Raw genomic sequence first — 24420 nt, 5'->3', positions numbered from 1 at the left:
GTGTCTAGAAAGCATCAGTGGCTCAGCTAACAAGGACAGCTGACGGCGGTAGCTAAGCTAACAGCAGTAGCTAAGCTAACACCAGGACGTCAGCTGTTAAAACCCTCCCGTTGTGGGACACGACATGAAACTACTCCAGTTAGCTCAGTCATGTTGGAACTCAGATATCCGCTGGAGAAAATATTTTTTCATGGAGCGTTTATTGAGTCTCTGAGTTATTAAAGTTAAACAGGTAGCTAACCGTTAGCCCCGCTAATCTCTGATAACCATGACTAATTACAAAAATGTGCACACGTAAATAGTAATGTTTGTCCAATCATTGGTTTTATAGACTTTACAAACATCAGATTAGTCTAAACGGCGATATAGTGACATGAAAAAGTAGATATATATAGCAAAACTCTCGTCCGTCACTATTATTCGAATGCTGGTTTTCTACCCGGAAGTAGTTGTAAACAACAAAGCGATTCGTCCTATATACGCACAGACTTTATGAAGCAAGTGTGAGCGCTTAAAACAAATGAGATGTTCGTGTGGTCACCGGTTGTAATTCTGCCGTTAGTGTGTCTCACTGCTGCTGCGACTGAGATGTGACATCGTCTGTCAGCTTGTTTTGGCTTCTGAGTTCAACAGCTGAAACATGAAATGTCCTGGGGCCACTGGTGATGTCACGTTTTGGGGCAGCGTCCTCATGTTTCTCACTCAGTACGTTTACATGCAGAGCTTAATCGAGCTATGCTCAAAATTCGATTTTGGCGTCAAGTCGGACTTCTGTCCTTGTCTCAATATACATGCAACTGAAAAAAACGAATAACTGACGGGTCCGCCCCCTCATGCGGCGTCACCCGTTGTTTCAGCGGGTTAATACGCTGCCCTGTCCTGTTGACTTCTCTGTCACCTCGTAAAAAACGGAATATAAACAACTTATAAGCTTAATAATAAATTCTCAACTGCGGGCTTCCTTTCTCTCTCCATCTCTCTCTCTTTTTTTTAATAAAACACTCTTGCTGGTCGCGCTGTGTGAAAGGCATTGAATCGGCGCTGATGTTGGGTTTTTTTCTTTACTTTGCCGGGTTTGGCTGGCTTCTCTGCTCCACTTGGTGCCGTCTCTAAGGTTGTGGGGCATGCGCACATGCATTGTCCAGTTATACTCTGACTAAGGCGTATACATGACGGAGAAAATCGAATTCCGATCGCATTATCTGGGTGTCTTAATCGGAGTTCTCCAACTCCATTTTCAGTCGGACTAAGGTTTTTACATGCACTTCAGTTGTCCAGTTCTAGTCGGATTAAGGCAATAATTCATTTTTTTCAAGTGTCATGTAAACGTACTGAGTGATAAACCGTCCGTGGTTCGGTTTGACTGTCAGATACCTGTGTAGTAGGTTCCTTTCTAGATGATGTATGAATCTGCTCTGTCTCCTCTCCAGGTGTGGGACTATGAAACAGGAGACTTTGAACGTACACTGAAAGGCCACACAGACTCCGTGCAAGACATCTCTTTTGACCTGACCGGCAAACTGCTAGCGTCCTGCTCTGCAGACATGACTATCAAGCTGTGGGACTTCCAGGGCTTTGAATGCATCAGGACCATGCATGGTGAGCAGATGAAACGCTTCAATGTCTTTAAAAACCATCCCATGGTGGATTTGTGTGATCTTTTTTTTTTCCCCCGGCAGAAATGTTCTACCATTTATTGCCACCGTGGTGAATATGCTCCGTCCAGGTTTCTACATCATTGCTGTATGAATTCATGCTCAGGGCTCAAGTGGTGCAGATGATGTTTGCTATCATATATCGTCTGCTCCAGTGAGATCCACGACCAGCTCTGACAAAAGGGTTGTTTAAGCCATCTAATGTCTCTTAGTACTCGCATCACTACCCACTGCAGTGAGCTCCTACAATCTGCTTTGGTCAATCTCTTATTAGGCTAATGGGATTTCTTGGTTTCCCTCTTCAAACTCATCAAATACACAATCCAACAACTCCACAACACTCTGGTGGACAAGTTGTGACCTGCACATTCACCACGCTATGAGATAATAACAGAACATTATGAGACAGAGTTGTTTTCGAGGAAACCAAGAAATCCTTTTAGCCTCCGTAGCGTAGCTCTGAGCAGCTCGCGGCTCTGCTCCGCCGTTCTAAAAACAGCTTGCACCAACAATTAAAGGTAACGAACCTACTCCTAAAACTACAGGGATTATGGCAATGGTCCAATTTTCCAAAATGTTGAACTATCCCTTTAAAATGTAATCATTTACAGTCATTTGAATGGTAAAGAATTGATAATGGTCTTAATAAGCCTATCTATATTCTGAAAATCTTCCCCACCAGTGGTCATATCATCACTGAACTAGTCCCCACACACACCCCCTTTCTTCTTTTACACCTTAATTGCCAAGTAAATGATGGCTGAGGAGCCTCCATGTGCACTCGTGCCTACTGATGTTAGAGAGCCAGCAGCACAAACGAAAAGGAGCTTCAGCTTTTCAAAAGACATGAATGGATATCAATGAATTAAACGAGCCAAACACAAAGTACTCTGGCATTCTGTAATTTATCCCGGATTTCTGTGTGCAACAGATTTCACCGGTTGCCAGTATTTTTAGTTGTAAATAAGGACGTGAGCTGCTGGCAGCCTTCCTCAAACAGACGAGCGCCGTTCACACAGCAAAAAGACATTTAAAGGCACAGTCTGCTGTCTTTATTTGTCCACCACCATTTCCTCTTCATCCTTCTTTTTACACCATCACCATTAACTTTTGATTTATCTACTCAACCTTTTCTCCCTTTTCCCCCTCCACTCTGCCTTTTTTTTCACTCAACTGGCCCAACTGGTGAAGTAGATTAGTGCCGATTTGGACAGCAGTTTAATTATCCTCTTCAGCACCAGATAGCTCTTTTCTGTGTGGCTGCCACCCATTATTATAGCCCGATGGCATGTGTATGCGCAAATACACGCACACGGTTAAGCTGGCCTTTTAGAGTATACTTACTGTTGTCTTCATCTGTTGAGCGGCTTAAATACGGCCCAGCATCTAGGTAATTAGGCATCTCTTATTCTCTATGGAACAAAGTAAGCCCCGGCAAATTGGCTGCTTCTCCGCTTGTCATTTAATTGGCTAATTATGACCAAACCCAGTGTTTTTTTGGTGCAGTTAATGAATCAGGATGTGTAAAACATTGTTGCTTAATTTTCTGTGTGTTTCCTCTGCTTAATGTAAAGAAGGACAGAGTGAAGGGATCATGTGTCGCCATCTGAGATCATAAAATTACAAGTCATAATTTCAAATGTTGTGTTTGGTCGTTGCTGCTCTCAAAGCTTTTTTTTTTTTTTTACCGGTCTCTGGCTATTACTGAGATCTTATTTTGTCTTTTTATATTTTTCAGGACATGACCACAATGTTTCATCTGTAGCCATCATGCCTAATGGAGATCACATCGTTTCTGCCTCGAGGGACAAAACCATGAAAATGTGGGAGGTGGCAACTGGGTACGCTGAAAAGAAAATCACCCCGAGAGCATCACCGTGTTTTTAAAATACTTGTCTTTTTTCTTTATTTATGTTGTTTTTAAGGATGATATTGTGTTTCATGAATCACGTCGTGACCATATTTGTCGTTATCTTTCCGTCAGCTACTGTGTGAAGACCTTCACGGGCCACAGGGAGTGGGTCCGTATGGTGCGGCCCAACCAGGACGGCACGCTGCTCGCCAGTTGTTCCAACGACCAGACGGTGCGCGTGTGGGTCGTGGCCAGCAAAGAGTGCAAGGCGGAGCTGCGGGAGCACGAACACGTAGTGGAGTGCATCACCTGGGCACCGGAGAGCGCCCACCCCACCATCCTAGATGCCACAGGGTCCGAGGTAAATAAGAGACTTTTTCCACATTTCTCCAAAATCCTTTCAGGTGCGGAGGGTTTTAATCACGCTGTGTAATAACGCGATGTAGCCCAAACTTTGTGAAAAATTCTATTTTGGAGTAAATCTGGGGTGAAAGTGGGCTAGTTTTTTTTTTTTTTTTTTTTTTTTTTGCATTAGATAATGCAGGCTATGCATCACGTTGCTCACGATTCATCAGCCAATGATGAACTCATCCGAGGAGACTCGTCCACCTCCACCGACCCAAACTCTGTCCCTACTCTACTCTCCTCCTTATCACTTAGCCTAGCTACATTAGGCCTGTGCATATTCTCATTTGTCCAGGTCATAGTATTTCAAAGTTATAGCTTGCTAATGTAGCTAGGAGGTTAAATCGAAAGCAACTGGACTTAGTTTTTCCTAGACTTTCCTAGACAAATAACTAAGTCCAGTTGCTTTCGATTTAACCTCCTAGCTACATTAGCAAGCTATAACGTAGCTATACTAGCCAACAGTTAGCTACGTTAGCTAAACACACTCGCACACACACATACACACACCGAGCTGCACAACATCCAATCAAATTCCTTCGAAACACTGTGTCCCGCACCAGACATTGAATATAATATCCCGCCCGCTCGATAACGCCCAATCAAATTTGTTTTCTTTACTTGTGTAAACTCGTGAAAACTTGTGGAAGGTAATGGGGGCAAACGGGACAAACGGCCATTTCTGAATAGTCTCTTAATAAATATATTATCTATTTCTCAGAGCCACAGGAGACAATGATCAGTGAACAAGAAAAACTGGCAATGATTATTGTACAAAATGTCATGACAGACGACAGAGTGGTGACCTCATAGGTAAACTTGTGTACCAAGGCAATGTCAATCAATGATCGATAGGAACAAGTCATTTCCAGTTGGTGACTAATTTTAAGCAGTTGGACTTGATGGAGATCCATGTCCATATTTAAGACGAGCTCTGTGATGAGTCGGCTGGATGGTTAAACATTGAAGGCAGTTATGAAAGAAGCAAGGTACACCACCTAACCCTAACCCATACATCAAAAGACATCAGCAACATATCAACGATAGATAAATCTGAGACGCTGTGTGGGGCTCTGCAGCCCTTCAGGTGTTTAACTGAAGGACAGAGTGTATGATTTGATGTGATAATGGATTTCTCAACTTATCAGTTGACGTGTTCCCTCTCTACATGCGTAGCCATGTCAGTAAGACTCACACTGCTCACACTGAAGGCCATGTGAACAGACTGAGAAGAAGTGCATGTGCGTGCGTACCCAGATAGAATATCAGCATGGCCCAGAGTCAGCCCACCCACCCTCCTCATGCCTTGTGATCTCAAGTGTGCCCAATTGTAGCCTTGTCAGATTAGATCAGTGTTTTCCCCTGCAGCAGTTGTCCCAGTCTAACCTGCCATGAAAAACACTGTTCACTTGCACATAATCAGATTTTTGCTGATGGTTGTTTTGTGTCTTAAAGGCAGTAAAACCGGAACAAAAGTTTCATTTCACTGATGGAGTTGTTGACCTGGGACAGGCCTGAACTCATGGAGACAACCCCTGTCTCACAGGTGTTTGCACACGTGTTCTCAGACTAATTGTCAGCCATGTAAAACACTGAGAGTTGCTCTGCTGCTCTGTGTTCTTTGCTACAGTGGTCATCTGATTTCTTTTATATTTTACCTTAAAGGAGACAAACTGTATTATCCCCACTTTCCAAAAAATTAAAATAGTTCCCAAGTGTCTTAAAGACATGTCTGTGACATGCTTTGGTCAAAATACCCCAAGGATCAAACATCACAGCTCTTTTCATCCTCTCAAAACAGCCCTGTTCAGAACGGCTGGTTTCAGAGCCTGTCACTTTAAATGCAAATGAATCACTGCTTGCCCCGCCCCTTCTACCGGTCCCAGGTAGGGGTGGGGTTGTGCAAATTTGAATCCTAGTTACATCACTGGAAGACAACTGAGGGAACAGCTCATAAAACCATGTGGATTTCAATCTAGGGAGCCTGAAAATTACAGATTTTTTTGTCAATTCTAACATTTTGGGGGCCAGAAGGCAAAACAAACACCCAGATATATGTTAAAGAGCCTTCAAAAAGTGATATTTCCATAATATGTCCCCTTTAAAACATTGAAACACACCGGGGCAGTGAGACATGGCTCCTTTAAGCCCCGTTTCCACTATGCAGTACTGTACAGGTTGGTACGGGTTGGTACGCTTATTTCATACTGGTCCCACGGTACCCGTTACCATTTTTGTAACCCTTCTGGTTGGGGTACCTAGCACACAGGACCGGTTCCCTTGGGGAGGGGCCGAAGCACTGCGAGCTGGTGACTGGTCGAGCATGTGGCGTCATCGTGCAGCGCAAAGGATATCTGAAGCACAACAACACAACCGCGCCATTTTTCCAGGTTTACCAGCTGGTTGCCGTAAAAATGTCAGAGAATGGGTTCGACCGGACCGCGAGCCAGTGTCGCTACATAAGTCGACGTAGTGATGCTTCGACACACACTCCGCCTACCCCTGAAGGTCCCCTTTATACAATGGAAATGCAAAGCTGACCATATCCGACCCGAAACGTACCCGTACCGATCCGTACTGTGCCGTACCGTACTGACAGTGGAAACGAGGCTTTACTTTTCTTCTGGTTCGAGCTTAGCTGCACCTGCCAGACTGTTTGTGCACAAAACCCACAATAACGGTTCAAATTGTTTGGCACACTGGACTAAACATCCATTTACATGCCAGACAGAGCTTTTAAACATCTGTTATTATGTTAATAGCCCTCATGGTTAATACAGCAGTGAATGAGAGTGGTTAACAAGTCTCTTCCTTTCCCCTATTGTGACGGATAATGAGGGGATTTAGAGTGGAATATTTTTTTTGTCTTTGTACTATTTCTTTGAACGCCATTTAAATGTGCAGTTTTTTTATACACATGTTTATATTTATTAATTTTTTTGTATTCTGTTTATATGTGTGGGTGTCTAGTATTTAATATTATTCTAAAATAGGTTCAGAGTTTTAGGACTGAATGTTTTTGGTAAATAAAATGATTCCTTGCAGATGAAATGTGGATTATTGTCTGTCTGTGATGCACTTGACCATGAATGTTTTCTTCAAAATTATAATTGAATGTCTTTGTGCCCTATCAGACCAAGAAGAGTGGCAAGCCAGGCCCCTTCCTGCTGTCTGGCTCCAGAGACAAAACCATCAAGATGTGGGATGTCAGCATCGGGATGTGCCTTATGACACTGGTGAGAACAGCTTCTCAACATTTACATTTACAGTACAGGCCAAAAGTTTGGACACACTCAATGCATTTCCTTTATTTTCATGACTATTTACATTGTAGATTCTCACTGAAATTAACCCTGACAAGGCACACCAGTGAAGTGAAAACCATTTTCAGGTCATGTTCACCTCTTGAAGCTCATCAAGAGAATACCAAGAGTGTGCAAAGCAGTAATCAGAGCAAAGGGTGGCTACTTTGAAGAAACTAGAATTGGTGGGGGGGCTAGGGATGTCACAATTACTTGTTTTCACAATTAATCGTGGTATTAAACGCCACAATTAATTGATCGTAAAGATTCCTAAATACCGTTACTTTCACAAAAATTTGATGTTGGAACCTTATCGGCAGATGTGCGCAAAAATAAAGGTATACTGCACAGATACTGGTCCATTTAACTAACGTAACATTTAATTGGTAGGAATTTAAATGTTAGCGTGTCATTTATAATAAAAATATAAAGCAAAACAAAACAAAAAACGATTAAAATAAATGCAAACATTTGGTATAGATGACAATTTATGACCTGAATATTTCAAACATTTCCCCTGGGGATTAAGAATTGGTCATATATTAATAGATACTTGAAATATTTTGTGTAAACAGTGAGTAATGTAATTATATTTTGACTATATTTGATTTTACACATTCATAGTGTTATAGTGCATAATAATCGTGATAATCGTAGTACCGTGATTATTTCTCTGACAATAATCGTACCAAGAAAATTTATAATCGTGACATCCCTAGTGGGGGCAGAGATAGAGGAGGAGGAGGAAGAAGAAAAGAAGAAAGAGAAGACAAAGAAGAAAAGACGTGTTTTCAGTTATTTAGTTTTGGTTACTTCAGTGAGAATAAAGGAAACACACTGAGTGAGAAGGTGTGTCCAAACTTTTGGCCTGTACTGTATATTTAAATATCCAGACTGAAAACCATGTAATGTGGGAGTGAGATTAAATTAGCCTGCAACTGGTGTCTTGAGCAGCATCTGTCTGTTCCACAGGTCGGCCATGACAACTGGGTGCGTGGGCTCCTTTTCCACCCCGGAGGAAAGTTCATTGTGACCTGTGCAGATGACAAGACCTTAAGGATCTGGGACTACAAGAACAAGCGCTGCATGAAAACCCTGTGTGCCCATGAACACTTTGTTACCTCTCTGGGTAAGCACTGGGCCTCACTCTCCTAGAAAGAAGACTTCTTCATCCTTGTTGTTGTTGTTTGAGCACTCGGGTCTCTTGAGACGCAGCAGGAAAAACCCTCTGCCCTCGTTCAGTAGCGGAGCTCGGCTCACAAATACCTGTTTCAGCGAAGGGTAGGATCACTGTTAGAAAAGAAAAAGAGAGGGAAAAAAAGCCCAGCTTCACCGTAGGCAGTGTGTGGAGCATCCTGAGGGTTACAGGCAACTGGGGTATAAGAGGTAGACAATGCTCCAGGATTTATCCCCCCCCCCTCACCCCCCCACCAACCCTCCCCCTCCTCATATCTGCAGCTCTTCAGTAGATCAAGGCTTGAGAAGTCTCTTGAGGAGCTCTTGAGCCAACTTTTCTCTGGCAAGCCGTTTGAAACCCAGTCCTCTTAAATCCTGCTTCAGCCAAGGAGAGGATATTGCTGTGAGCTATTGATGTGATGAATGTTGTGTTGGAGCGGTGTGGGAAAGACAAAGCACCTTTGTTTGAGGGGGGGGGGGGGGGGGGGGGGGGAGGTGCTCCCCACCCCCCCCCCCCCCTTGTTTCCAAAAAAAAGTATTGTCCTGTCTGTTTGTATAATACAATACCTAGTGCTGTCCATCAAATGTGCTTACACTCGGCTTCTTAAATAACCTGAAGAAGATGCCCCCCCGTTCTTAACCTTGTGTTCAGAGCTTAGTTTAGTTGTTCCCCAGCTACTGAAGTAAACAGCTGTCAACAACACCAGACCTGTTGAAGCGCTGTTCAGACATCTGGAACGAGGACACTTCCAAACGCCTGATATCAGAAGTCCATAGTAACAGCGACGCGCCTGGCAGTCACCGGCCGGTCACAAATATTTTCACCCATTTTAGCGCTGGGTCATGAATTAATAACTTCACCTTACAGGGATAGTTCAACATTTTGGCAAATTTGTCCATTGTCACGATCCCTATAGTCTTAGGAGTAGGTTCGTTTTTGTTGGTGCAAGCTATTTTTAGAACGGTGGAGCAGAGCCGTGAGCTGTGAGATAATAACGGAACATTAAGAGAGTTGTTTTAGAGGTAAATTCATGTAAAACCGCTGATGCGCTTTCCCATTGGGGGCAGTTTTTCATCAAGCAGTCTCTGCATGAATTTACCTCTAAAACAACTCTGTCTGGTAACGTTGTGTTATTATCTCATAGCGTGGTGAATGTGCAGGTCACAACTTGTCCACCAGAGCGTTTTGGAGTTGTTGGATTGTGTATTTGATGAGTTTGATGAGCGAAACCAAAGATATTCAATAAATGGAAAGATACTCCATGAGCGGCTGCTCCAATGATATGAAATGGTTTCACTTCCTGTCTCTCTAAATGGGCGTGGCCAACCGTCACCACCTCGTCTGTGAACGTGTGTGTGGATTTATACAATTTGTAGGTAGATGAAAGTGAGATATTTATATTTTCTTATGATAACATTAAATATTTACACTACTAACAGTAATATTTAGCATGACAAAAATAATTTAAATCATTTTCACGGGAGTTCGCGGCCGTTTGTTTGACGTTGCCTAGGAGATCGGTGTGTCGTAGACAGAGACAGGTCTTGAACAAAGTGGATTTTCTCCTGATGTGTCCGTCTGACAATTGCCATTTTCATGTCAAACTGTTCAGAAGAGATGTGGTTTGTGAAAAATGAGTCCAAAATGTACTTCAGTGACTGTGGGGTGAAAGACCCGACCATAATCGGTGTTTACATTAAATTGTCCCATAGGAATCAATACACTCTATGCTGCCTCTGGTCTCTCTAAAGGGGCGTGGCCGTGCAGAAGCCCACGTGACATGCATACAGGAAGCTGACTCGTCATGGAAGGTCTTGGTTTATAAACCGTCTTTGGCGAAACCAAGAAATCCCACTAGCCTCCGTAGCGTAGCTCTGACCAGCTCGCGGCTCTGCTCCGCCGTTCTAAAAACAGCTTGCACCGACAATTAAACGTAACGAACGAACTCCTAAGACTATAGGGATTATGGCAATGGTCCAATTTGCCAAAATGTTGAACTATCCCTTTACTTAGTTAACTGCATATTACAAGGAGGAGTGCATGTGTGTGTCCCCCTCATTAATTCAGACACACTGACTCACTGTGTACTTACGGCTGCTGCTTGCGCTGTGTTTTGACCGTCTTTTTGTTTCCTCTGCAGATTTCCACAAGGCCGCTCCCTACGTCGTCACCGGGAGCGTAGATCAAACATTAAAAGTGTGGGAGTGCCGCTGATCTCCACCTCGGAGGATTGGACCGACCACAACCCCCCAATTTACCCAGGCGCTCCTCTGGATCCCACCTCCCCTCCTGCCATCCCATCTCCCCTTTTCATCCCCCCTCCCCTTCCCCCTCCACCCCCTCACCTAACATAAAACCTCACCCGCACATTTTCATTTTCATCTCCTCCTCCGGCTGCACTTACCACCATGGTTATTTACCCACCGCGCTCTCTGGTCCAATAACTTTTGTCCTTCTATGTAAATTATTCCTGGATGTAGATCGAGCTATTAAATGTTACACACAAAAGTATTCTTGCATGGTAATCCAAAATTGTATACTGTAAATTTACATAACGTTGTCTAGAAGTACCATAGGTTTAACACGGGGCTGGCCATCACGCAGCCTTTACCGACCAACCGAAGGCAGATGTTTTTGACTGGGTGTAATATGTAGGGCACTAAAAACCAATAATTTAAGAAATGACAGTGTCTTTATGTGTAAGATTTATTTTTGTCTATTTTTTTATTTAGGATTTTTTTTTCTCTGTTATTTCTCTCCTTCACTGTCGTAGTCTGTTGGTGCCTAGCTTGGTGAAACTTTTGAGAGATAAGGCAGGAAAAGCATATATGACGTGATAAGATACGATTGTCTGTGGGGCTTTGTTATTGAAATAATCTGTAGCTTTATAACGTCACTTCTCAAGTGTGCATACCATTTCTCTTCATGTGGAACTAGGTAATATTTTAATGGCTGTATATACGAATGTTTCAAAACTGTTGTCCTTGGACCTCGGGGGCTTAAAAAACAGCTTTGTACTCTTGTCATGGTGGCACATTGAACCACTGATAGGCTTTAGATAAATTATCGCATTTAACGATTCTGCAGCAAAGAATAAGAAGTTGAAACGTTTAAAGGTGGCTTTGTGGAGAAACTTAAACCAAGTGTTTTTCACACGAAGCCCGATGTAGCAAGCAAGTTTGTTTGGCTTTCTCTGTCAGCGAGAGCCGTGGGTCAAGAGTTCAAGGGTTACACCTATTTAATCTCTAGCACTTGATTAAGACCTGCGGTGTGTGTCCCTTTACAAGACGACTTCCTGAGACCTTGCATGTCATAACTTTTGACAGACCGAGCCCTCTGTCCCCTTCTTGTCCCCATGGCCAGGGACGACGGGTGCACCATTGGATATAGTATGTGGTCCGGATGCTCAGATGACCCACAGAGCCTCTTAAAGCTGCAAACAGAAGCCGCAAATGCAAACTTGCAAAATGGAAAACATTCAGGCATGACAAGGAGTCAAAGTCGGCCCCCTGGGTTTGTTTTCTGGGATGTGCAAAGATCTCTAATTTCTGAGGGGTGAAATATATGTTTGGCATAAAAAAAAATGGTTTTGAGTTTAAAGGAAAAAAAAAAAAAGTTTTCTGTGAAAATATGACATGTAAATTTAGCTTGTTATTGCTTGATTTGGCAATTTTGTACTATCGCACTAAAGGATGAACTGGACAGGAATTTAGGATTAGAGAGGAGATGCTAGCAGCAGACAATGTAAAGTGTTTTGTCTGTAGAGGGGTGTGATGCTGAGATTGGGTTTTATTGTGAAGAGCCGGCTGTAAAAAAAAAAAAAGGGGGTGTCTGCAGCTCCTGGATCAGATAAATGGAGGAGAACGCTTCAGCCGGAGCTGGAGTGTGGCGCTTTCCTCAGCTGTTCAGCTTTTGATCTTTGTGGAGCTGAAACTGTAAACCGAGGGGGTGACGTTTTTCGGGGGAAAAGACTGGAAGATGAGCTGCAAACCAGTCCACGCTGTAGAAACAACCATTCCACTCCCCTTGGAGGACAAAAATGGACCATCTTGCTTCTAACTGTAGCTGGCAAGGTGATTCATTAATCTTGCACATCCCTGTTTTCACTAAATCTTCGGTCGTTTAACGATGACCGAAGACAACATTAAAAAATTTAATGATGTTGATAAATGCATAAACCTATAATTTCTGATTTAGCCTTTTCATTCCAATGCAGTTCTTGGCTAATAAAGAATTCCACTGCTTAACTGATCTTCTTATAGCTTCTTTGCCAAGTTTTCCTCTTCCTGTGTGTTACTGGATGTGGTGATCTGCTGCTCAAGCTCCTGCTAGTGGCTACTGTGATGAGCCTAACGTGACCTGTTGACGTAGCACTGCTGCATGTAAAACCTTCACCAGAGGCAGAGCTGTCAGAACAGTCGTCTTCTACAAGCTTAAACGCTGAGAACAATTGGATTGAATCATGAGGAGAGAAACCGTGTATTTAAAGCAGTTTGACATTTTGAGAAACACGCCTGTTTGCTTTTTGTGTGGAGAATTGGATGAGAAGGAAATAGGCTACCACTCATGTTTGTACTTTAAATATGAAGCTACAGCTAAAATCACAATCAAACACAGGTACAGGTAAGGGATATATGCAGGACTTTATAATAACTGGCCCTTTGGTCGCTTAATAACAGAAGTGCAATATAACTGAACATCAGCTGTTATATATATGTTATACTATCAGCTGAAAAGAAAAATGTAAACAGGAATGACATTTATGAATTCACCATACAGGAAAGACAGCTTCACAAGCAATGCTGCATTCACACCATGTTGACAAAATGGGAAGAACGATGTGAAAAGAAGCCGTTTTTAACCCGTTGTAACTTTGTAGACACACATTTAACGCCCTGAACCAGTTTGTTCTGCTGTGTTCAGAGGAGAAAGCCCAAAAAATGAGATGAAAAATTAATTAATTTCCTTAATTAGGAGATATTATTAATGTTATCGTCTAAAAACAGTTTAGTTTCTTGGTGGAGTTCCCTTGTTTCAGCTGCTCTCAGGCTAGAGGTTCCCACCTGCTTCCAGTGTTTATGCTAAGCTAAACTAACTGCTCGTTACCATGACAGTGGTATCCATCTCCACCTCCAGCTCTTTAGCCAGAAAAGAGGGGACGGTCTTGTTTCTTAAAATGTCCAACGCCCCCTTCTACATACATCACTGTGTCCATGTGTTTGAGTTCAGGCAGCTCTGTTGACTGGTTGTAACGTTAGACAAAAGGCTGGTTTTGTTGTGTGTGATGCTAATCTGAAGGAGGTTTTTAACTAACCGCCTCCATCTTCTGTAAATGCAATGGGATTGTGGCAGACTAGGATGTTCCAAAGGAGAAACCCTCTCTTTCAGGGAATATAACTGATGATATTACCCATGTTTCTCTTTGGTGCCCCCCCCACCAACCCCACCCCCCTTTACAAAGGTTTTTTTTTCTTTTCTACAAGCTGTTTTCTCTTGGGTGGAGAATCAGCACATTTTGTAGTAGCTACCTACTATTTGGCATGATGGCTATGGAAGATGCCAATGTGTTCAATGTTCTAGCTGAAGCCAAAAAATGTAGACATTAGTCAGAACAATCTGGTTTTATCTTGAGAAATCTGCCTCCTTTTGTTGGTCCAACGCTGTCGCCAACTTTTGGGATAAAGAAAAGAAAAGAAAAGAAGATGCTCGTCTCCTCAGGATCACGCTATGACATGCCAGACCGTAACAATGTAAATTAAAAAAAAAAAAAAAACCTCCTCCCTTCCTTGGCTTTACTCAAGGAAGCAGGTGAATCAAAGGTCAGGACGATGTGTGTTCTGTTTCTTTTGTAAGAAAACGGCTACAGCAACACACCTGCGTGGTGTTGTGTGCAGGTGTGTGCGCCCTGTTGAAGAAAATCCCCCTTTGCCATTCGCAGGTCTCAAGCAATCCCTGTGCTTCTCTGGTCCGGTGCGAAGGGACTGACAGACAGGTAGCTACTACTGACCGTCTGTAGGTCATTTCCTCCAGCCTCAGGTCCACCTGTCCTCTGTAACCTGCCTGTGAACCACACCTGAGGGCTTCGGACTGCACAACAAGCTCCCACAGGAGAGCTCGTGATGTTTTCGCCACTATGGTCTCACTCTTCACTCAGCAAACTGTTAACAATATACCTGGATGTCATTATTGTTTGCAATATAATAAAAGAAGTAAAATCTGAGTCTGTGTTTCCTGCTCATTTGTATTGAGCTGTCAGATTAACTACTACTATACAGTAGACTATAGTATAGTAATTTGGACAAACATAAGTTGAATATAAATGTATATACTGATGAGTCATATTTTAGTTGAATTTTGATAAGATGATGACTGATAGACAGTTATTCACCCATAGCAATGTAATAAATGATAAACCATTGGGAGTTAGAGCCAGAAACTGTTTTTATTTTTTAGAATAATTAATTTATTGTATCTTTTCACAAAACTTAATCTGCCAAAACATTAAAATTAACATAAATTAATTTAATGTTACCTTATAAGTTTACAGAGAGGCTGTAGAGATTGTATGTATGCTTGTGTATGTGATTGTGGTGTGGTGGTCAGCTGTAGAAACAGAATTGCCCTATGGGATAAATAAAGTAATCTCAACTCAACTCAACAGTTTCTTTCAGATGCATCAGGTGCAAGAGCACAAGGCTGCAGCTTTCTGCCACAAGCAAACTTAACTTTTATCTTTTTGTCTTAAACAAAATGACAATAAAGTTTGATTTGATTTGAATTTGATTAGATTAGCGTGTCTGTTTTTATTCATGTCTTTATTTATGTATCAGAAACGTCTGTGAACAGACATTTCTACTATAAAGTGTATGCACTCATAACAACATAACATAATGTTTTTTTTCCCGTAACTTCTTTTTTAACAACTTTATTATTGCTTTACAAAATACATAAACAGTGCATAAAACTCTGATAAAACCATATGATGAGCATCATATTAATAACAATTGGATAACAAATAGACGTGACAATAAAATAAATACATACATGAAATAAATAATAGTAAAAAAAATTAAAAAAAATAAAAAAATAAAAAGGAGAAGAAAAAAAGTAAGATACACCAGGGGATATGAGCAATGGAAATTAAATTGAATTAAAGATATTAAAGTGGGAGCACAGATTTATAGTTTTGATAGCTTTCTTGTTATTAGCAGAGGAAACTGACTTGAAATACACCTCCAGTTCTTTCATGAAAACACAAAAAATGGGTTTTACTTTGGCAAATTTACACTTGTGGATATAAAACTTTGCAAGAACTAAAATGAGATTAATTAAAAAATATTCTTTTTCAGCTGGAGCGTCACTCTTTATAAATCCAAAAAGGACATTTTGCCAGAGGAGCTCAAAATCCCAGCAGATATTATCTAAAATGAATCTACAAATATCTTGCCACTGTCAAATAATGTTTGCAAAAGAGGAGCACCGTTGTCGTGACGTCAACACGCACTACGTAGTGTGGTGACGTCGAGTGCATCCAGGAAGAGAGTTGCAGAGAGTGGAAACGTTGGGACAGCGTGAGTTGTGTGTGATTTCTCTGCACTGTTTCTGTGTGTAGAAACTTTCAGCGCCGGTGTGAAAACATTACCAAGCGTCATTACGACGGGATAAAGCTGGTTTAGAGGTAAGCAGGGTTAGCTTTCAGAGGTAGGCTGCTAACTGCGACAGACCATAGTTCACTTTGCACTCAAAGTTTGATCAACGGGAACTAGCTCTGAAGCCCCGGTGCATATTCTCATTTGTCCAGGTCATAGTATTTCAGAGGAGGTTAAATCGAAAGCAACTGGACTTAGTTATTTGTCTAGGAAATATATTATAATATAATACAAATAACTAAGTCCGGTTGCTTTCGATTTAACCTCCTTTGAAAAACTAACTTAGCTCTGAAGTAACACTAGTTTTATGAAGAGACGCAGTTGGACTATAGAAGCTGTTTTGTTGCTGCCCTGACACCAGGACTCGGACCAGGACTCGGACCATGGCTCTGAACAAGTCCATGCATCCTCGGAACCGCTACAAGGACCGACCGCCGGACTTCGCCTACCTGGCCTCCAAGTACCCGGACTTCCAGGAGCATGTGCACACCAGCCTGACAGGACGACCTGTGTGAGTAGCTGACACCACACAGAGGACTTCTACTACCTACCAACAAAACATCCCATGTCTTTTACTTATTTTATTTTAAAAGTAATAATTATGACTAACATTCAGTGAAGACCTAAAATTCAGTATCTCCAGTATCTTAGTCTTAAAAAGTCTAAAATTTGAAAATCTAAATTTTAGGCCTTAAAATGTCTTAAATTTGTTGAATTATTGTGTTCAAGTCTTAAATAATTTTAGACAGGTCTTAAATGTTCTTATGCCCACCATGGGCGAGCATTTCACTCGCATTTGCCCCTAAAAAAAAAAAAATACATGTGTGAACCGGGAGAATCACAAAAAAGAAAGAGCACAACCTGCGATTGGTCAAAAACTACAAATCCCACAATTCTCTGCTCTCAACAATAACAGTAGTTGTGTAAGTAAGGGAGAGTGGAGCTGTAGGTGAAAAGAGGAAACAACGCCACGTCTGGTCCTGTTCTTGTTCGTTCACACCGTCACCGTTTATTCGTTACGTCCGCGGTGTAAAAGGCCGTGACGCAAAAACGCGATTAGGCGCGAGACGCGATTAGGCGCGAGACGCGGTAGACGCGACTTTTTTTTTTTTGCGACGCTACACGCGATTCTTTTATGGCGACGGGACCCTCGCGTCTTCGTCCTTTTCATCGTGTTTGGCGGGAAGACCCGCAAGGGGCTTCCCGCCAAACACGAGGAACGCTTTTTTTTCGCTCGAGTTTATACGCGCGACCAAACGCGAGATACGCGAGATAAGCGATTTATCGCTCCTTCTGACTCGTGTTAAAAAAAAATTAATGAGCCCGCCAACAACTTTTTTTTTTTTTTCAAAGGAGGTTCAACTGGACTTAGTTATTTGTCTAGGAAGACGTTTCACCTTCATCCAAGAGGCTTCATCAGTTCATGTAGCATCTGACCAGGCTGGGACTGGTCCAACTATCTGGTGTGGAGACTCAGTATAAGTCCAGTTGCTTTCGATTTAACCTCCTTTGAAATACTATGACCTGGACAAATGAGAATATGCACAGGCCTACAACAACATTTCTGCTCTCACCAACCATGGTTGAGGTCACAACGCTGCTGTAGCTGCTCTGGAAGTCCGAGACTCGTCTGAGGCCAATAACGATAACGTGACGCACAGTATACTGTTATGAGACACATTATGCATCCCAACTGTCTTTTTTGTAGAGGATTTTTTTTTTTTTTTTTAACCAAGAATGCGCCCAAAAAAATCATGACCCAGGGGCCAAAATTCGAAACAAATATATATATTTTTAAAATCATAATTCTCATTATTCTCCTGATGTCGGTTTAATGTAAACAGATTGCGCTGATATGCGTCATGTGACAGCGGGGCAGAGCTGCAGCTGCTGTGCTGTGATGGACCTGATCAGACTGGTGGTGGTCCACAGTCAATCAGTCCCAGATCCTCCACCGTCAGCAGATCCCCCGAAAGCCCCCGCAAATAATACATCGACAAGAAGTTAAGTGGCAAGTTGCACCTTTTCGTCGGCTTATTATTTTTTAGGTTTCATTCATCCATGTTTTGGCAGACAATACAAATAACCAATGATAATGAGATTTCCACCGCGCCGAACCAATCATGTGGCTGGAATAGAGCCAGTCAACAGTAACATGTGCATTTGTTTGGGTTGCTGCAGATGTGCACATCAGCTGACACCGCCGGTAAAAGAGAGAGAGAGAGAGAGAGAGAGAGAGAGAGAGAGAATGAGTGTTGTCTCGAAAAAAAAAACAGTAAAGGAGAACTTGGACAAGTGACTGAAAAGACGCGTGGTGCGCAGTGGGGACACCAGGCAGCTGGAGCGGACCGCGGTCACGGTGCGGCCGCTCTGCTGCTCACCTCAGTGTGTGCGACAACTCATTCATGGTTGTCTCTGATTACACTGGTAACAGCCTTCCTATTCACCTCCAATGTAGACGCGACGTGCGCGCTCGTTACCCAAAGCGGCGCGTATCCGCGTGCATTCGGTGCGACGGCGCCGCCGTTCCCCCCCCCCCCGTGCATGTCCGTTGCTGTGTCAGGCAGGTGTCTCCCACGGAGCTCTGCCCCGTTTCAGAGGTGAAGGAGAGACGTCGCCTCCGCGATGTAGAATGTGTTCAATTAAAGTGAAACTAACACATTATATAGGCCTTAACAGGAAAGGCTGCGGGAAACCCTGGATGATTTATTCTCTAGGGAAACGTCTTTATTATGCTATAGAGGTGTGTGTGACTGTTTACACTTGACATGTTTAGATTTGCCATTAAATGAGGAAGTCTATAAGAAACGGCCTAACTGGGGCATATAGATTTTTGCCTGCAAGGATCTGTCCTGTTTCTACGTCCATGTCACGTTCAATGAATCCCACATTAAAGGGATAGTTCACCCAAAATTCAAATTTCACTCATTATCTACTCACCCTCATGTCGACTAAGAGCTGTGAGAAGTTTCAGAGTCCTCCGTGGCTTCTCTGAGTTACGGGGGGCTCCGTGCAGCAGTATTTTTCCATATAGGCTAATGGTTGTGAACGGAGCTCACTTTTCTTCGTCCAAAAAGACACACCAAAAAACATCCAAATACCTCCATACTGCTCATCTGTAATGTCCCTCTTGTATTGAAGCCCCAACATGAGAAATTGTTCCAAAAAAAATTAAATGAGTCTATATTTCAAGCTTGTTTGTGGCGGAAGCTCCCAGTGTCTCGGTTCACTGCTCTTCCTGTGTCAGTGCAAATCTCACGTGATTTGCACTGACCGACGGAACAATTTCCTAAGTTTATTTACTTCAAGCAAGTCAAGAGTTCATATTCCTGTGTTTATGACACAAACGGGAGCTTCCAACACACCGAGCGTCAACTTGGGTCTCGCGCGAGACTCCGGGAGACTTTGAATTAGATCTAGTTTTACAAACATGTCGGCTTGCTTGAAGGGATGTAAACAGCCTAAGCAGCGGAACTTCAATCCGCTCCCATTCATCGCTGCCGTGGCGACGCGGGGACACATACAACTACTGCAAAATAGGAGCAATTAAACTGAAAATCTTCAGATTCCTTCCTTTACACCTAAAATGTTAGGAAAATACAGCCCCCCGAGTTGAATTTGCCCGGAATTGTCCTTTAAGTTGAGTAAATGTCAAGACTATCAACAAAGAGTTTAACACCAGCTGCATCTGCATCTTCATCAGAATGATGTTAACACGTCGCTGTCTTCTGATGATTTTCCTGTCTCTCTCTCCACTTTGCTATCAATTAAAGGCAATAAAAAGCCCCAAAAATATACTTTAAAAAAATGCAAGAAATCTATTTGATACATTATACATTGCAAAATTGCATGTGGTGTCATTACGCCCGTCTTTTTTTTTTTTTTTTTTTTTCCAATTTAAAGTTCGTAGATGAAAACACACTTTCACCGGCTTTATATTTGCATTAATATTTTTAGGGATCTTTTTCATATAATTTGATGGACATTGGACGGGTGAATGTAAACATAGCTTATGTTTTGAAGCCGTGTGCAAAAAACACCTTTGCACTAATCACTCAACTACTACTACTGACTCAGTCAGGCCTTGAGGCACTCATTCAGCACTGCTCATGTCCCAGTAGAGTCCATCCCATCTTTACTGCTGCTCACTCGGCCCCTGGCAACAGCAGGAGGAACAGCAACAGACGAACCATTAACGGACCGTTCTTCCCCTCCATCCTCCGTTTGCTGCTCAGCTCTCCTCCTCAGGAGTGAAACTTTTGAACCCCAATTTTAAAAATGGGTTAGTGTGTCAATCAAAACTCACCATTAAGCTTCTAGTTTGGCCTCCCACTCCGACCGGACACAGATTAAATGAGTGTAACGCAGCGCTGTGTGTGTGTGCTGATGTGCCCCGCACAGCGAGATGCTGCTCTGAAGTCATGATGTGAAAAACTCCAGGCAGGAGAACAAAGGAAGAATATGTCTGGTGGGATTAGTGGTGTTGACGTCAAACAGTGTGGGCTCATGATTGCTGCTGCTGCTGCTGCTGCTGCTGCTGCTGCTGCTGCTGCTGCTGCTGCTGCTGCTGCTGCTGCTGCTGCTGTGGGAAAGGAACATGAACTACTAGAGCAGGACTACTTTTTTAATTTCCACGTCTTTTTTTTTGCTGTTTGAGCTCATGTGGCACCGGCAGCTTTGATTTGTGTCCAGAGTTTGTCCCATGTAGTTAGTGAACTCGAATCCAGGCAGGTTTTTGACCAATAAAACCCACACAAAGGAAACATGATGAAGATAAGTGGCAGGAGATCAGGTTGAGGAGGACATAAGAAGAAGAATAACATTCTCACATATCAGAACTGAAAATTGAGTATTCGCTGTTTTTCTTGGTTGTTGAAGTAAATCAAATGCTTTTGCATTGTGGACGACACAAGACTTTTGATGCTGATATCTTTTAAGAGTAGTGGACATGTTACTCGGCTTCATTATAAACCAAAAGATTGACTGGTTAAAGGGATAGTGCAACATTTTGGAAAAATGGGCCCATTGCCATAGTCATAGCAGTAGGTTTGTAACCTTTAATTGTCGGTGCAAGCTGTTTTTAGAACGGCGGAGCAGAGCCGCGAGCTGCTCAGAGCTACGCTACGGAGGCTCATTATGGGATTTCTTGGTTTCCTTCATCAAACTCATCAAATACACAATCCAACAACTCCAAAACGCTCTGGTGGACAAGTTGTGACCTGCACATTCACCACGCTATGAGATAACAGAACATTACAAGACATAGTTGTTTTCAAGGCAAATACAGAGACTGCTTGCTGAAAAACTGCTCCTGACGGGAACATGCATCAGCGGTTTTGCATGAATTTACCTTGAAAACAACCAATCCAATTTGCCAAAATGTTGAACTATCTCTTTAATTGATAGGATTGTTTGTAGATGAATTTATAATGGTGATGTCTCATAACCAAGACAGCAGAGCTCTGGATTGACTGAATGGAAGAAGTTAAAATGTCAACATGGTTTATTGATTCCGTCTTTGAGAGACATTGTGACGGTGCTGTAACAGATAGACGTAACTAATCACTTCATAAAGGTTAGATAATGGTTTCAAGACAATGATCAGCAACTACAGCACCAATTACCGCAATAGTTTTACATAGGTGTATATAATTATGTCTGACATATGAAACCAACTCATGATCAACTGTTGGTAGTGTCAAGTTTCAAGTTATACAACAGTGATACTTTTTTAGCATTATTCCAACAGTATCGATACCGTATCAATTTGAGTTCCATGTCTTTAGTTGTGTTGGCATCATGTCCACATATGTTTGTCTTCAGTTTCATTAAAAATACATTTATAACTGTTGTTTCCATAACTATAGTAAAACATATACTCATATTTCTCCACCAATAAGGCTATGATGTCACCACAATCTTGTTTTTACGGTGCGCTAGTGGCAACAACACACTTGTACAGCTGCTTTGTGTTTTCTAGATAAAGACAAAAACAAAAACAGCCCTTTTTATTTTATTGAAAATCCAAAGGAGCTGCTGGTTGGTTACCATCTTTTTAGCATGACAATATTTTCCTGTCGGTGCAAACATTTGTCAAAAACAAAGGAATCCCCAGAATGAATGTGAGCGCTGACAGTTATTGTCGGACCTGAGTCTGAGGTTCTGCTCGTCATCTGTCAGGACGCAGGCGCTCTCCTCCCTCTCCGTTTGTGTTGAATTAAACAGGTAGCGCGTCTGCTTGCTGAGGAAACGTTATTGTTGTTATTGTCGGTGTTGTGTAGAGATGAACATCTGTCTGCTACAGCGAACATACTGAGGACGTGGGCCGGTCCTGTTGTACGGCTGCGAGGTGGCCAGTCAATCACATCAGAGCGTGCATGTGTGGGCACGCCGGAAAACTCTGTGTCTCTGTGTCTGTTTGTGACAGGTGTTAATTAGCAGTTTGTGGTGTCACAGTGTCTGTCAGTGGTTCCCTGGTAGATAGACAGACTGACTGACAGACAGACAGACAATGGGCTGGTGGTGTTGGGACTAGACAGTTCATTCAGTGTGGAAGCTGGAAGTAGAGAATTAGACACTGAGTTGGTGATAGAGAGTCATTTTTTAGAGAGGAACTATGCAGGATGTTGCCTTAAAGGTCCCATATTATGCTGTTTTTCAACTATTTCACATGGTTCTAAGTTGTCCAACCATATAGTATTCCTAGTGTATTGTCCCCAAATCAATCTGCAGCTCTATATCTCAGTAATCTAAAAGTGGCTCTCCAGAGCTCTCCTGCGAACGAGCCATTTCTGTGTCTGCACCTTGAAATGCAAATAAGATGTGTAAACCACGTCCACTCCACAGCCGTCACGGGGAGAGAGGGTGTGGTTTTCACTACAGGTACATGTGCCAGTGTTGACATTGACATAAACTTCTCGGTGCATGTTTGAGTCGCCATCTGACGCTGTCTGTGGAAAAAAATTACGGCTTTGAGGGATGTAAACAGCCTAAACAGCGGAACTTACATCCACTCCCATTCATCGCTGCCGTGGCGATGCGGGGACAGACACAACTACCGCAAAACAGGAGCAATTACACTGAAAATCTTCAGATTGCTTCTTTTAGACCTAAAATGTTAGGAAAATACAGCCCCGAGTTGAATTTGCCCGGAATTGTCCTTTAAGTCACGATACACCGTTATTGAGATTTAATTCAGTAACATGGGATTTATTACCTTTCTGCAACTTCAGATATACCCCGAAGGGAAAACTCTGTCAACATGTGTTTTATTGAACATTTTCAATCTGCTGATCTCACTTAAAGGTATATTTCAAAATTTTGGCAAATTCACCTATTGCCTTAATCCCTATAGTCTGAGTAGGTCCATTACCTTGAATTGGTGCAAGCTGTTTTTTAGAACGGCGGGACAGCGACACGACTGCTGTTTACTCCACAAACCAGAGTTGTAGGCTTTAACTGGTCCCGATGCACGTAGATAACCCCAACCCAATCAATTGATTTTTGATCTCCTTTAAAACACACCGTTTATTAGATAACCACTGTATATGTAAAAACTTATAAACTTACACAACCTCACATAGCTGCTTTACAATGCTGAGATACAGAAACTGGCAGTGTTTTATTATTTTCCTGCTTCCTTCTTCTACAGTCTCTTTCTGTGTGTGTTTGCCATAGACTTGTTCAGTTCAGTCAGCAGCTTCTGTGTGAATGAAAACTTGGCTCACAAGACACACTGATGGTTGTGGAGAGAAGTGGCCACAGTGGAGGCTGCCTGTGGATGATTATTTTTAAAATCTGTGCACATCAACATTTTTTCAATCATGGTGATGATCATTATGGTGTGAATCAGGACTGCAGCCAACATTTCTTTTCATTATTCAGTCCCTCCAGAAATTTGCAATGTTGCAATTGCAACAATTAACGCAAATTCACCCAATCCCTGCAATTTTTTGCGATCTTGCAATTTTTTGCAATCACTGCAACTTTTCCGCAAATTGGACCAATCGTCGATGCTTTTAATGGCATTTTAAAACAGATGTTTTACCACGATTTTTAAACAGACATTTTAATTAAAAGTAAAACAACTATCAACTCTATGTAATTTTCCTGTGCCTTTCTTAACAAGTGGAAAATTGCTGGTATAACAGGACCTCACATTATTTTGTGACATTTCAAAATCTTAAATTTTCCTTTGATTTTTAATTATTCAGAACAAAACTGCAACTTTTTTTTTTTTGCAACTTTCGCTGTCTCCCGCAATTTAATCGCAACAAAAGCGCTTAAAACATCGCAACATTCACCGCAATTTTTTCAAAATGTGGCCGCAAAATCAGGCATTTTAGGCCGCAACAATCACAAAAAAAAGCCCACGAAATCC

General features: G+C 42.3%; 2 protein-coding genes across 5 annotated transcripts in view; both read left to right on the top strand.

Annotated features, from left to right (window-relative positions):
• LOC310995689 (lissencephaly-1 homolog) overlaps positions 1-14531 on the top strand; it is a 52861-nt gene extending 38330 nt beyond the window's left edge. For both annotated transcript variants that reach the window (XM_083984808.1, XM_083984809.1), the window contains exons 6-11: positions 1431-1599; positions 3394-3496; positions 3640-3868; positions 7047-7148; positions 8187-8343; positions 10532-14531. In XM_083984808.1, the coding sequence (XP_083840934.1) occupies positions 1431-1599; positions 3394-3496; positions 3640-3868; positions 7047-7148; positions 8187-8343; positions 10532-10605 (834 nt within the window). In that variant the 3' untranslated portion in view covers positions 10606-14531. The remainder of the gene's footprint in view (positions 1-1430; positions 1600-3393; positions 3497-3639; positions 3869-7046; positions 7149-8186; positions 8344-10531) is intronic.
• Positions 14532-15945: 1414 nt separating this feature from the next.
• mettl16 (methyltransferase 16, N6-methyladenosine) overlaps positions 15946-24420 on the top strand; it is a 52784-nt gene continuing 44309 nt past the window's right edge. The window contains exons 1-2 of one of the 3 annotated variants that reach the window (XM_083984805.1): positions 15946-16069; positions 16414-16551. In XM_083984805.1, the coding sequence (XP_083840931.1) occupies positions 16424-16551 (128 nt within the window). In that variant the 5' untranslated portion in view covers positions 15946-16069; positions 16414-16423. Of the gene's footprint in view, positions 16070-16375; positions 16552-24420 lie in introns of all 3 variants that reach the window. The other 2 variants (XM_083984804.1, XM_083984803.1) reach the window with 2 other exon arrangements.

Source organism: Trachurus trachurus (genome assembly GCF_905171665.1).
Source record: "Trachurus trachurus genome assembly, chromosome: 13".
In the NCBI taxonomy this organism is placed as follows: Eukaryota; Metazoa; Chordata; class Actinopteri; order Carangiformes; family Carangidae; genus Trachurus; species Trachurus trachurus.
The sequence above is the reverse complement of the archived record's forward strand: the minus strand, read 5'-3'. Positions and strand labels throughout refer to the sequence as shown.